Source organism: Ptychodera flava, chromosome 14, assembly GCF_041260155.1.
Source record: "Ptychodera flava strain L36383 chromosome 14, AS_Pfla_20210202, whole genome shotgun sequence".
Lineage (NCBI taxonomy): Eukaryota > Metazoa > Hemichordata > Enteropneusta > Ptychoderidae > Ptychodera > Ptychodera flava.
Genome location: NC_091941.1, coordinates 9,490,852 through 9,505,789, shown reverse-complemented (window position 1 = coordinate 9,505,789; position 14,938 = coordinate 9,490,852). Strand labels below are relative to the sequence as shown.

The following is a 14,938-nucleotide window of genomic DNA, read 5'->3' as shown; positions in this document are numbered from 1 at the left end:
GATGGAAGCATGGATTGACGAAAAGCTGAAAATTGCCAAGGATGAGTCCTACAAGGATGTAAAGGACATTCAAGAAAAGATGAAGAAATTACAGCGCCACCAGGCTTTGGAAGCTGAGATTGTGGCCAACAAGAACAAGATTGGTGAGATTCAAGAGGTTAGCATCAGCCATTGGATTTTTAATTCTTCATTTCCAGTGTATATTCAGGATTATCACTTGTGGGCGGATAAGTTATAATATTACAAACTTTAAAGATATTTATGTTTTTCTCTGAATTTTAAATCACTTTTGAATCACAATGTAAAGGGCCAGTAGCTGTAAATTATGGTAATTGTTTTCTCTTTTTATTTTTAATGTCAATCACAGTTTTTTGTTCTACTTCCCAAAGCATATTGAGATACGGAGTGTTCAGTCTGTCAACTCAGCCTGTACATTTGTAATTGTTATTGTTGACAAGTTAATTCTGGTCTGGACTAGAATTCAAATGTAAATGATAACAATGCATTTTACATTTAGAGATGCTGTGTTGATAAACTAAAAATAATGGTTTGAAAATGTTTTTTGGAACTTTAAATTGAGATATAAAAGAAAAAAGTGAAAAAAAATTATCAAAAGTTACAGCTACTGACCCTTTCAAGTATTCACCCTAAGAAACTCAAAGTGTGTACATGTAGTTTTGGAACAGTTAAAATGAAAATGTTCTTTTTCAGAGCAATGCACAAACTCCCCTAAATGACTATAGTCTTGAAAAAGATTCCACATTGATTTCTGACAATGTTTCATTCATTTGATTTTTCCAGGCCGGTGATTCCCTGATTGCTAAGCAACACGAACATTCTCCAGACATCCAGAAGAGGATGCGAGCATTGCTGAAACACTGGAATGAATTGGTGAGAGCATCTTCCGACAGAGGCAGATTCCTTGAAGAGGCCAAGGATATCCTGGAGTTCAACCGGCAGGTTGATATCGTGGAAACATGGATGAGAGAAAAGGTTGGTACTTCAAAATCATCTGAACAGTTTCATCATCACATCATCAATGTGTGTGGTTGCTAGGATAAAGTCTTTTTATCCGACTATGGTCATTAATGTTGTCAATGTTTATGGGTGGTGCCCCGGCTATCAGTTTAACCTTTGACATGAACTGACTTATCTGACGTGCACCATTCAGTGAAGGGTTTGATATATGGAAATGGCATGAACACTATGTCGGATACTTCAATCATACGTGCAACGTGGATAGTATTTATCCATGTAAATGTGTATTTTTGACATATTTTTTTTGGTAAATTGTAAAATGATTTTACAAGGAAATAAAATGAGTAAGTAATGAGGCAGATTTCTTCCCACTTATACAGCAATCAGTGTCCATGCTAGACTGTACGCAGTTATCATAGCGGTCATCATAGCAACCAAACGTGAACCCAGTTATTCAAGCAATGTCTGATATTGACACAAATCATGATGAGACATCTGCAATAGAGGAACTAGGTGAAGAGTGTGAATTCCGTTCCATATTTCAGTTATTCACATTTGTCAAAGAGGCACTCAAAAAAGTCAATAGTATTTTGCAAATACAACCGAAACCATTGTGTAGTTTCATGCAGTGTTTTCTAATGTTCAGAGAATAGAAATAAATTTTCAAGTGGTCTCTCAGCTCAGTGTGTCCATACAGTATGGCACACTAGATTCAGTTGATATTAACAGTTGTGTTTTTGAGTGTAATGGAATATTATCAGCAGTGAATAACCATTTAGATAGTGAAGTTTGCATTTCAGCATAAACAGCCAATTTGCAAACTGCCTTCATTCAATAATGGCAGTAAATTAACATCATTGCAAGTAAATTATAACTGAAAAAGTATTATGAGAAGCAAGTAACATGTCAGATGTTGAAGTTTGCACATTCAAGTAACACAGAAAAAGTGGTAAATGTAAATTTCCAAATTATTTTTCAAAGAAATGTGGATGTGTTGTCGTAAAAAATTGTAGGTATGTCTATCACAATTTTGACATGGATTTGCATGTCAGAATACCACAATACTGACAAAGATTGCTGCACAAATTAGAAAACATACTTCAAATATTTCATTGTCATCTCACAAGTGTTCAAATATTTTGTTGTCACTTCACAATTGTTCAGACAATCCATATGTCACTTTGAAGGTTGGGAGATTAAATCATATGAGGTTAAGGATATTTTATCATGTTATTTGCACTCATGTAGTTCATTTATCTGTCAGGTTTGGCCCATCTATGCAGTACGTATGTATTCAAACAAGGTGGGTCAGTCAAGCACTGGAAAACAAATATTAAAAATGTCGGAGCATACCAGCCTGCATGTCACTATTGGACTTTGTTAATTTTATCAGTTCTCTTGGTCAATAAGTACGGTGTCAGTCCCCTACCCCCTTGAATTTTTTTTCTTCTACTTTTAAAAGTATGTGGTGAGTTTCAGTTCAGACGTTTTCAGAATTTGAAACTATTTTCATGCTTTTGGAACCTTTTTCTTCTCATATTTGTAATGGCAAATGCAGCAATTGAAGATAACAAGTTGTGAACTATTTTATATCCAATATGTTTATTCTTTCAAATTATTCAAGGAGTTTTGGATCAAAGTATACTAACTGTGCTGCTCAAAAAGAAATCTTATGGTCACCACTTGATTTTTTAGTTAGAAGCAGATGTTAGAGGTGGAAACAAAGCAATTTGACAATGCTGCCTCAATGCAAGACTTGTATCATATTGACAGGAGAGGCAGTGGTCAAAATTATGAAAATACCTAAAAATCATGGTTGCATTTTACAGTTGTCTCTTTATCGTCTATTTCTTCTTTATAGCATGGTATCTTACTGGCATGAACAAATCTGTTGTCTTTTTTCCAATTATTCAGCTCCTTAAAATAATGGCAGGTTGTATCTTGATAATACTTGCTGTTTTTTTTTAAATATTTATGTTTTATTTTCTGCAGGAAATGATGATTGCGGCCGGTGAATTGGGCAGGGACTATGAACACTGTATGGAACTTCAAAAAAAACTTGATGACTTTGGAAGTGTAAGTTTTTGCCCTTTCTGTCTCTCTCTGAAGATCGTTTCGAGAAATGAAAGTGTGTTGAAAATGAACTTGCTTTTGAACATGCATGTAATAAATAGGGTAAGAAGTAAGGCATAAGTGACAAATTTAAAATTTATGGTAAACCTATAGTTTAAGTGAAGATCTTCAATCACTATCAGCATCTCATGACTTTACCATAGTAAAGCTGTTTACTCACTTTTGATTAATATTCATACAAATAATATAATTTCATTCGTCCAGTAAAATTTTTATTTCAATGTCAACATTAAAATGTTTTGAAAATCTGATTGAAGGCGGATTTTTTTCATAAGTTCAGTCCCTCTCCCTGGTTAATGGAGTGTTTTTCTTTTTTTTGTGACGTTGCAGGGCACAGGTGTAGATGAATCCAGAATCCAGCTTGTCAATGACTTGGCAGATAAACTGGTCAAAGATCAAAGCACTGAGACAGAAGCTGTTGAACAAAAGAGAGAAGACATCAATGACAGGTTTGTACTCCCCATGCTTCTAAAGGTCCTTGGTGTTTTATGATATGATCCAATATGGCCGACAGTCAGTGACTTGGCAGATAAACTGGTCAAAGATCAAAACACTGAGACCGAAGCTGTAGAACAAAAGAGAGAAGACATCAATGACAGGTTTGTACTCCCCATGCTTCTAAAGGTCCTTGGTGTTTTATGATATGATCCAATATGGCCGACAGTCAGTGACTTGGCAGATAAACTGGTCAAAGATCAAAACACTGAGACCGAAGCTGTAGAACAAAAGACAGAGGACGTCATCCACGATGCATGAACTATGATAAGTCTGTACTCTCTACGTTGCCTGAGATCCATGATACATGAACTAATTGAAAACTGGAAGAAGATAATACAATGCCAGAGAGCTTGATTAGATAGATTGTTACCAGGACAGTCACCCCCTGGACATTTAACGTCAATGAACTTCCCATCCATCAGTTGGGCCACAGTGGATAGAGGGACTGTGGTTGGGCATGGGTTAGGTTAAGTATCCCATGGGTAAATTTCCAGGGGGTGACTACACTAGAACTAGTTGATAATGCTCACTGTGTGAAATATTGTTCTGTGTCTGATAAAATTTTTGCTTTGCGTTTCATCAATTTCTGTTTCTTTTTAATACTTGCAGATGGTTCAAAATCCAGGATGGGTTACAAGACTATCGTGCTAAACTGGCAGCAGCTCAAGAAATTCATTCATTCAATAGAGATATAGATGAAACCAATGACAGAATTAATGAAAAGGTGAACACAGTCAGAGTATTGCTCTTATCAGTCATTGAACTCTTATCTAGTTTGTTGTTATGTAAAAGAATCATTTTGTAGTTTGGTAAACGCTCTTCATTCTATTCTGTACTTCAAGGAAAGCACCATTAAAGTATTCCACCATAATATTCCAAAAGAGTTTTGCACCAATGTTACTGAAGTTCAGTTGTTGACAAATGGAAAGTGGTTTTGTTCAATGAATCAAATGTCGTAATTCTAGACCTTGACTTTTTAGTTCCCTATTTCACATAAAAAAATAACTTTCTCATCGGCCTTTTTGCTGCCATACTAACTCCTGCGGTTCATATAAACATTTCAGTATGTTGAATTATATGGTTTTTCAGGAACCATCGATTGTAAATGATGTGATTTTAAAGTAATTTGGTCTCAAAAACATTAGCCCATAAATTTGGTGAGAGAAAGGACGATTAGAGTTTCATCAGTTTGACTGACATTGTAACATCAGAATAATAACATGATTTTTTCCGTTTAGTTTGTCGCTGCATCAAGTGATGACTGTGGTAAGGATCTGCCAGCTGTGGAAGCATTGCAGAGAAAACACGATGATCTGGAGAGAGATATGATTGCCATTGATCACAAGATACAGGTTAATATGCTTTTACATCATCCACCATGTTGGATTATGGTCAAACTTTTCCTGAGAATTTTCAACAGTCAAATGTGTTTAGTAGACTTGTCACACATGAATAGGATTAAAAGCAGAAATATGGGATATTAGACTTGTCACACATGAATAGGATTAAAAGCAGAAATATGGGAAATTATGTGTGAAATGAATGAAGTTTGATTATTGAAAATTACAAAGTAAACATTATATTGCAGACAGATAAGTCTTGTGAGTAGCAATTAAATAATATTGTCTAACATTGCAGCCTTGCCAGAAAACATGAACGAATATTCTTTGCAAAGAGTGATTTTATTATCCATGTTTTTATTTCCAGGACATGGACAAACTTGGCAATCAACTGAAGAGAAAATATCCACAAAATGCAGCTGTTATAGATGAGAAACAGAATGATCTACATGACAATTGGGACAGACTGAACCAACAAGCATATCTGAGGAACCAAAAACTCAAAGATTCATACAATTTACAGAAATTCAACAAAGAAAATAGTGACTTGGTAAGTTATATTCAGAAATAAAAGACCTCTTTCTGTCTAGTAAAAGAATACTTTACTGGTACAATGAAATTTACTTTTTTCATTAAACATATTGTTTCTCAGTGCAGCACTGTGAGAAATAAAACTTTAAATAATACTTGTCCACACAATAAATTCTCACTTGAATGATGTGAAATAGTACTGTGTAAAACATGATAGATGGTGCCAGGTGCTCTGGGCTGAATTGAAAACTTAACAGTTCATTGTATGCAGTGCTCTGAATTTCCAGGCACAGAGAATTTCACAGTGACTGTACACATACGGAAACCAGGTCATGTTTGGTACAGATTGTGTGATTTTGTATTTATCTGGCAATTTACAGATCAGATGGGTAAATGACATGATAACAAAGATGACATCGGCTGACCTTGCCAAAGATACTTCAGAAGCTGACAACATGGTGGAGCTGCACAAAGAAAGAAAGGTATGGACTTGAAAATTATATCTGCGAATGAATAATCATTAGATTCTGAAAACGTCTGAATGACATGATATTGTCGAGTTAAACATTTGCCTGAGGTGAATTTTCAGTCAGTACATGACAGTGAGTAATCATTAGGGAGGGAGGGAGGGAGGGAGGGAGAGAGAGAGAGAGAGAGAGAGAGAGACAGACAGACAGACAGACAGACAGACAGACTTTTTATGAACATTAACTGGTGTGGGAGAGAGAGTATTTACAAATATTAGCTGGTGTTCTTTCTTCAGAGTTTGTGCCTAAATTTTATTTACCATTCTATCATTTTTAGGTTGAAATTGACAGCAGAGATACATCTTTCAAAGCAGTGACTGAATTTGGTGAGAATTTAATCAACTCTGACCACTATGCTGCAGAGGATATAAAACAGACTCTTCAAAACCTTGCCTTAGCCAGACAGAATCTCTATGATACGTGGGAAGAACAAAAAGTATTGCTTGCCCAGTGCTATGATCTTATGGTAAGAATTTTCTGTCATCACTCTTATCTGAATTCTCATATTTGTTCTCATTTTGTCTTTGCATGTGCCCTTTAAAACTTGTTTATGATAAAGGATGCATTCTCGTTTGAGTAGAATCAACTTTACCATTTCAGATTTTTCAATGCAATGTGTAGCACTGTAGTTTTCTGTGTGTGAATATCGAATCAGTTAAGTTTTCTTGTTTTGTGCTCACAGGATTTTGAATTGATAATTCGCTTGTTTTAGTACCACTACAATTATTATGATGATAGACATTGTCATTCCTCTCATTTGAATGCATTATTCCTATCCTAAAAGTTCAACTCGCTATCCCAGATTAACAATAATATGTCGATAAAAAAAACCAGCAAAAGTAGTGGAGAAAAAAAGAAAATTTACAATACACATCAAGCAAATTGTGATAAAATACTTTCCCATTAATTTCCAATGTTAAAATTCTATGAATAATATCTTGACCTTTAGTGCTTGATTGTTGACCATGTAAGCATGCTGATGTGAACTCCTATTTTCCTTGTAACACAGGTATTCAATGAGTATGTTGAACAAGCTGAAGCTTGGCTTGGTACCAAAGAAGCATTCCTCCATAATGATGATGTTGGCGTAAGTTTGCCATGCTGTATTCTTCAATTTAAATCCCATGTGTAAATCAGTGCTTTTTTGACATAACAGCAGACTTCTGTTTCTGTGAATGAGCAATTATCATCTCTTAACAACTTTTCACCATATTTAATCTTGTTAAACACAAGTTTTCTGCTTGAGACTCCTCAAGAGCTATCGCAAGTTCAACTTTGGACAACATTTTAAAGCAAAGAACAGATGTCATGCTTGCTTACAATTGTTGTTGGCATTTCTCAAATGGGTTTTAATTTGACTCTATGACACTGACATCATTGTACTCATGGCCTTTCCTCCTCATTTTAGGACTCTCTAGCTGGTGTTGAGTCACTGCTCAGAAAACATGATGGTTTTGAGAAGACTCTGGACACACAGGTTGAAAAGATTGATGAACTGCAGACCTTTGCAAAGGAGTTAGTGGAAGCAGGGCATTATGACACAGATGCTGTCAATAAGAGATGTAATGCTGTTCTTGAAAGGTATGATTTTAAATTCAAGGTGTCCTTTTAGGGGGAAGTTTAGATTTGTAAGGGATATAAAGATGTATAAAATATAATAATATTATAATAATTCTTATAATTAAAAATAATAATTATAATGTAATAATTCTAAAGGTCTTTTTTCGAACCACAGTCCCACTAACCACTTGAAATCCAGACAACAGAACTTAGAGAAAGCAAATGTGTTTATAAAAGAAAACTGAAAGGGGCATATTTTTTACAGGATACCCATTGTTGTTCATACAGTATGTTGCATTTATTCACTCAAAATATCTGGATGTACACATTCATTATACAAAAAATTACTTTAAATGTACATTATAAAGATTTTAATTTGTCTACAAATTCTTCGTTATTTACAGGAGAGACAAACTGTTTGAACTTTCTTCAATGAGAAGAAGAACACTTGAAGAATCCAGGCAGCTTCAGCAATTCTTGATGAATATGTATGAAGTTGAGGCCTGGATTGCAGAGAAGTTACAGATAGCCTGTGATGAGAATTACAGAGATCCAACCAATCTACAGGGCAAGTTACAGAAACACCAGGCATTTGAAGCTGAGTTGACTGCTAATAAAGGAAGACTTGAAAGCGTTGGTGATGTAAGTCTTCAAAGTTTGGATTTCAAACATTTCCAAGAAAGTCCCTGAACTGTCAAAATTGTCAAAACAAAACAATTTTTAAAATGGCCTTTTGAACAGCATGACACTTCTCAAGAACAGTGGAAAACACCTCTTTGAAAAATCTGTAATTTCTAGCAACTCCAAGTGTATGAAGGTAGATTTCATGATGCATCAGTGGTACGTTAAAGGGGCAGATTTTTTATCAGTATTTGAATAACTGAACACAACTTTCAAAGTAACACAGAGAACTAACATCAAGTAGATTGTCAGTGTCAACAAGCACTAATGCAAGAATCAGGGGATTGAGGCTGCTGCTTTGAGTATGGAAAAAAGATAAAAACAAGTGACACAGTGATAAATGGATTAAAATTCTACAGACAAGTGAGAATTGTTATGATTACCCATTTGAGACAAGTCCTGTGACCTTACACTAATGTTATAAGTAAAATTTTCTCAACATATAAAAAAAAGAGATATATATATATATTTTTCATTTCTTATCTCACTGTATACTTTCTGACTTTTCCAGGAGGGAGCCCAACTCATTGCAAACAAACACTTTGCCTCGGAGGAAATCCAGCACAAACTGACAGAGTTGGAACAATCATGGGAACAGTTGGTTGACAAATCAACTGAGAAGAAAGAGAGGCTGCAGGAATCTTATCATGTAAGTCGATTGGGTCAAACCTAGTCACGTAGCAAAGACAACACATTCAAAACTACTTGGCTAAATATAATCCATATCATTGAAAGTGGTTCAATAACTAAGCTAAGTTGTTACTATTTTTCTGATTTGTCTACCCTTTTAATATATGTGTATGTTTTGCATAATTTTACTAGCAGTCTTTTACTACTGTGATTTTTTAATAAAAATATGAGGATGAAACATCTTGGGCATTTCATGTAAAAGAATGGAAATTGTTTGAAAAAGTACCTGACATTCAATTTCATAAGTAAACGTATTCATATGATTTAGGCAAACTTTATTAATTAATGAGTATTTTAGTATGCAAATCAACTTACTATGAATATCCATAGAGAATATTCCTCAGCCTCAAATCATGCACTATATGTGAAAAATTACAGCGTTGCTGGTTATATGTTAATGAAGGACTGCTGCAATAAGTACATTGCCCAGATTTTGGAGTCAGAAATTCTTTACACACAGTGGGAATCTAATATGAAGAGTTTTTATTTTCATCTAGGCTCTAATGTTCCAACGTAACCTTGATGATTTGGATAGCTGGATGGATGAAGTTGAGGCACAGCTTGCATCAGAAGATCTCGGTAAAGATTTGACCAGTATAAACAACTTGTTGAAGAAACATCAGGTATGTTTGTGGTAACCTCAGTACATACAGTCGCCTAAAAACTACTCAATGAATGATATATAAACCAGACTTCCCTCAAGTGTCTGAAGTATTGACATGAAATACTTTTGAGGAATTCTCTTGAGTGAGAGTGCTTTTGACAAGTGCATCACTTGTCAGCTTATTGCCATTCTTTGAAGTACAGGCTTAGTCTTTACAATAGAAACACTTTGTCTGTTTTATGTCTGAATTTAAAAGATGTAATACATGTTAAAGTCAGCCCTGATTTCAAGGTAACAAAAGTAAAGTCTTTTTACCATTTGAGTAGTACATAGCCTATATTTCTAATCGAGACAGTCAGACAGGGAAGCAATAATCTATGCGCTCTACTTCCCAACCAATTTTAACATTTTTTAATATTTTTGCAGAGATTGTATAATTATCCGAGCCTAGTTTTTCTGAAAAAAATTGTAGACAAATCCTACTTGAGACAGGGAGGTCAGACAGTAGTAAATGAAGTAATGATATCATATTTTTGTGTCACATTACACCAAGAGGTGTGCTTTCAATGATTATAATATTGTTGTTATATTTTTTGTACTGAATACAGTTGCTGGAAAGCCAGGTTGCAAACTATCAACCCAGGATAGATGAAGTACAAGCACATGCGAAAGAATTCCAACAGCACAAACACTTCCTGGCTGACAAGATGACAGAGAGGGCTAACGCCATCACAAAACGATACCTGGCTCTCAAGAAACCTATGCAAGTCAGAAAAGCTAACCTTGAAGAGGCTCAGTCACTCTATCAATTCTACAGAGACGTAGAAGATGAGATCTCGTGGGTCAAAGAAAAACAACCGCTAGCAACATCTACGGAACTTGGACAGAATTTAAATACTGTACAGTCACTCATGAAGAAACATCAGGTGAGATTACCTAGAGTGTTTCATAGTGTTATGTTGTCAGTGTTAGGGTGTTACCCCATCAACATCAAATCTTTGTAGCTGTTTTTTGTAGGCATGTTCGGTATGTACAATATTTTCTGTCTGTGAAAGTTCAGTATGTCCACTAAATGCAGTGCAGTCTTTTGAAAACAAATATTTTGTACAACATTATATGGCAATGATTCTGTAAATTTCAAAATTTACAGTGTACAAAAATGTTAAAAAAAGTCCCCCTTCATTTTATATTACTTCTCCATTGTATCAATGTGACAACTGGTGTTGCCAAGTCTGATGTGGCGTCTATATATCCGTCATGTATAAGAATCCATCAAACATTTTCTGTTTGACATGTCAACAGGCTTTGGAAGCAGAGATCAAGTCTCACGAACCACTGGTCGGCACAGTGACAAAGAAAGGTAAACATCTGGTCAGTCAACAACACTACGCCAGTGAAGACATTGAAAGTAAATCTGTTGAATTACATCAGTTGTTAGCGGAACTGAAAGATGCAGCAGCTGAAAGGAAGAAGATTTTAACAGATGCCTTGGAATCCCAACTGGTGAGTTTGGTTGCCATGGAGATAAATGATAATGATGAAGATTTACTTCCAGATGTTGTCATCTTTGTTAAATGTTTGTGATAGTATTAAAAACAAGTGTCAAATGAATGAAATTTTTCAGGATTGTGCATTTTCAGTGGTCTTAGCCACCAGAACTCATATTTTATTTCTGAGAGCAATAAGTTCACATTTCTGTGGTTAAAGCCAGCCAGATGTGAATGCACCATGAGTGTCAGAATACCTGTTTGTGAATGAACTTGCTCACCCTCGAATATATGTTGTATTACATAGAAGAAACAGTTGCTGTAGCTATGGAAATAAAATATATGGTACTATTTAATTGGTCAGCAGAGGGTAGCCCTCAGAGAAACTGCAGCTTCAACTGATATCAGGAAGTTGCATGATTGACCAGGAAACTAGCTTTTTCCAAATCAGTGTTGAAATTGCCTTTTTTCAGCTTTTTGACTTTACACAATTTTCTCTCTCAGTTCTATGCAGAAGTGCAGGAGGCACAGTCCTGGATGAAGGAAAAGCGCCCGCCATTGACCAGTTCAGACTATGGCAAGGATGAAGACTCAGTGCAGGCTCTGGTGAAGAAACTTGACGCTCTAGACCTGGATCTTGAGAGTTTCAAGGACACTGTGACCCACCTCAAAGAACTCAGTAACGGTCTGGTTTCCAGGGAACACTTTGAAAGCAAAGACATCATACAAAAACAGGTATGCAGTCTAACTTTGCTGTTGGGCTGTGTGTAATGAGACCGAGTGAATTAAAATCAGAACAAAACATTTATTCTGTGTTTGTTATACAGTTGTACTCTCAAAATTTATAAATCTAGTTAAAATGCTTGTCAGTTATGGTGCACTACAGTGTATACTGTGGAACTGGGCTATCCTGTAAAGCTAATGAGATAGACAAAGAATGTGTCTGTGCGCTAGGGAGTGCTTTAATCTCTGCAAAGTGCAATGTTTGGCTCATATGAATATTTCTCTAGTCGAAGCAAGCAGTGTTTGAAAAAGAAATGGCAAAAGTGAATTTTGAAACCAGACCTTTCACAATGAGATTTTCACTCTGCAATTTGCGCACAGCGGTTTCTAGTTTTCTACTAAAAGCTATTTTATTTGTCATTTTGTATGTAGCATGTATGTGATGCCAAAAATTTGTGAAAACTAGCTGAATTTAGTGTGATGATTTCAAAATCATGCATAACAAATGTGGTTTTCAGAATGAAGTTGAAGCCAGCTATGCTGAGCTGATTGCGCTGTCGACGACAAGGAGAGCCATACTGATGGAACACAGGAAACTCTACCAATTCTACCGAGAAGCTGATGAAGTTGAGAGTTGGATGAAGGAGAAAGAAGGAGTGGCATCCTCGGAAGACTACGGCAAGGACCTGGAGCACGTCGAAATGCTACAGAAGAAGTTTGAGGACTTTGCACAAGATTTGAGCTCTAACGCTGGGAGGATAACGGTGGTTAATGAGATGGGAAGTGCCATGATTCAAGAGGGACATAATAATTCCGATGACATCCATGCCAAATGTGATGAAGTCAACAAACAGTGGGCTCAGCTACAGGAACTTACTAACACTAGAATAGGGGTAAGTTAAAAAAGATTGCATGTCTTTCGTCAGAGATGTGACTGGGTATGCCCGTTCAGCAGTAGCATGCAGAAAAGAGAAATCAGAAAGTATTCAAAATGATGCATTTTGTGTGTGCAGACATCTCTTGACTTGTCACTCCCCAAATGCAGTGAGGTGTAAATAGGTTGTATGATATTTTTGGTCAGGAAAGTTCAGATTTGGTGTTGAAACCTTCCTATTTTGGAACCCTAATTCAATAATATCCATGCATGTCACTGCAAACTTCTGACAATGTTGTCATGGTCCATGACCAGATGTTTACGTTTAGCTCAACTGTCTGAAGTTATGTCTAAATCTGTCTTTACATTTATTGCCCTTTTTTGTGCTGGGGTTTGCCGCCTCATATTGAAATTTGCCACAATTGTCTAAAAAATTCATGTCTTACCACTCTTATAACTTTTACATCCAGGCCCTTGCGAGTGCCAAGCAAGTGCATCAATTTGATCATGATGCGGATGAAACTAGAGTATGGATATTGGAGAAAGATTCGGCAGTGTCCAGTGAAGATTTTGGCCATGATCTAGTCAGTGTCCAAGCTCTCCTTAGGAAACATGAAGGCATAGAGGTAAGATAGAGTAATCATGTTGTGCAAGTTTTGGCAAAGAATTATACCGGTCATCTGGTTTGATTGCAGAATGAGATTGGTGCCAAAATAGGGCAGTGTTTTGGTCAAAATGTAGTAAAAGTAAATAAAAGTATACAGAAATTGCCTTTGATATAATACCATAATGTTTCAAGTGATTAAACCTCTGAATTACTATATGGTAATTAAAATGAATGACAGCGATGGAGATGATCTTATTAATTTGCAATGATCGACCAGCTGTCACCTCATTTGATCGGTTTTGCAGTATTGCAACTTCAAATCAAACAGCAAGTAGAGTTGAGGGTGACAGTGACAGTAACTGAAAAATGATGCATATCCAAATAGGATAATTGCCAATCCTTAGACATGAACTTGACACAGATAGGAAAACAATGGTGCTCATCATGAAAGTGACATTTGCTCTTTGAAGGATTTCTTGGTATGATGAGAATCTCCATCTAACCCTTGATGATATTTTTTTTTTGTATGCAGAGAGATTTAGCTGCCCTTGGTGAGCAAGTAGAAGCCACTTGTAACAACGCTGAACATCTGGTACAGCTATATCCAGAGTCCAGTGACAGAATCATGGTGAAGAGAGAGGAAGTTGTACAGTCTTGGAATACTCTCTTAGAAAAAGCTGATCAAAGAAAAGACAAATTATGTCAATCAGAACAGCTACAATCATACTTTGATAATTACAGAGAACTGAGGTAGGTTATTTTATGTTGAAATTTAAAACATTGCTTCCTTTTCCCAATATACAAGTCTGTCCAAATTAATTTAAATAAATTAGTTTACTAAGATCTGTGGTGAACTTGGCTTAATAGAAATCGAAAATTTTGTCCACTTGCCAATACACTGGTCTAACCAAATTACATTGTATGTAACGGTAATGCAATTGTGAGGTCAAGCAGATATGTCAAGTCAGTCAGACTTAACCCTTTCACCACAATGGTTTGGCCTAAACCTTATTATTTCCAATGATGAATTTGGAATTGTAAACTTGGAAATGGGGTAGATAAGGCAAAGATTCAGCAGTTACTATATTAGTGGTAGCTTTCTGCAGACAAATGCAGAGTATTTAGTTCATTGATTATTTGATTTGAAGGAGAGCATCTTCTACAACTTTCGTTCACTTCTTATTTTGTTGTGACATGACAGTGCCTGGGTGTCTGAGATGATGGCCATGATTACATCGGATGAGCTGGCTAAAGACGTGGCCGGAGCTGAAGCCTTGATAGCCAGACACATGGAACACAAAGCTGAAATAGAAGCCAGAACTGGCAGTATTAACGAATTCACGCAAAACGGACAGCAACTCATAGACAATGGTCACTTTCTGGCTGATGAGGTAAACAGTTGTTGTCAAATCAACATTATTATTAATCAACATGCAAACTGTATAATTACAAAGAAATTTTTTATCACCTACAAAAATATTCAATCAATAGTTTTCCATAGGAATCCTATGCATCTAATACTAGATTGTCCAAAATAATATTATCATTTATGCAAAGTGTATTCATTAGTTTTAAATATGCAAATCAACCTGTAATGAGTCATTATCATTAGCGTCTATTGATTGGCCTAAAATTGTTTACTATCAACATTTTTAGTCCCCACGGACACCGTCCGGGGGGACTTATAGGTTTGGTCATGTCCGTG

The 14,938-nt window shown here is 35.9% G+C and overlaps 1 protein-coding gene across 16 annotated transcripts in view; it reads left to right on the top strand.

Annotated features, from left to right (window-relative positions):
- Positions 1-14,938, top strand: part of LOC139149256 (spectrin beta chain-like) — a 91,546-nt gene that overhangs the window by 64,295 nt on the left and 12,313 nt on the right. For all 16 annotated transcript variants that reach the window (XM_070720890.1, XM_070720889.1, XM_070720888.1 and 13 more), the window contains 21 exons: positions 2-157; positions 802-993; positions 2,971-3,054; positions 3,442-3,560; positions 4,219-4,333; positions 4,848-4,961; positions 5,317-5,499; positions 5,861-5,962; positions 6,285-6,473; positions 7,017-7,094; positions 7,416-7,588; positions 7,972-8,209; positions 8,760-8,897; positions 9,436-9,561; positions 10,151-10,468; positions 10,845-11,045; positions 11,534-11,764; positions 12,271-12,645; positions 13,097-13,252; positions 13,766-13,983; positions 14,435-14,624. In XM_070720890.1, coding sequence (XP_070576991.1) covers positions 2-157; positions 802-993; positions 2,971-3,054; positions 3,442-3,560; positions 4,219-4,333; positions 4,848-4,961; positions 5,317-5,499; positions 5,861-5,962; positions 6,285-6,473; positions 7,017-7,094; positions 7,416-7,588; positions 7,972-8,209; positions 8,760-8,897; positions 9,436-9,561; positions 10,151-10,468; positions 10,845-11,045; positions 11,534-11,764; positions 12,271-12,645; positions 13,097-13,252; positions 13,766-13,983; positions 14,435-14,624 — 3,696 coding nt within the window. The remainder of the gene's footprint in view (position 1; positions 158-801; positions 994-2,970; positions 3,055-3,441; positions 3,561-4,218; positions 4,334-4,847; positions 4,962-5,316; positions 5,500-5,860; positions 5,963-6,284; positions 6,474-7,016; positions 7,095-7,415; positions 7,589-7,971; positions 8,210-8,759; positions 8,898-9,435; positions 9,562-10,150; positions 10,469-10,844; positions 11,046-11,533; positions 11,765-12,270; positions 12,646-13,096; positions 13,253-13,765; positions 13,984-14,434; positions 14,625-14,938) is intronic.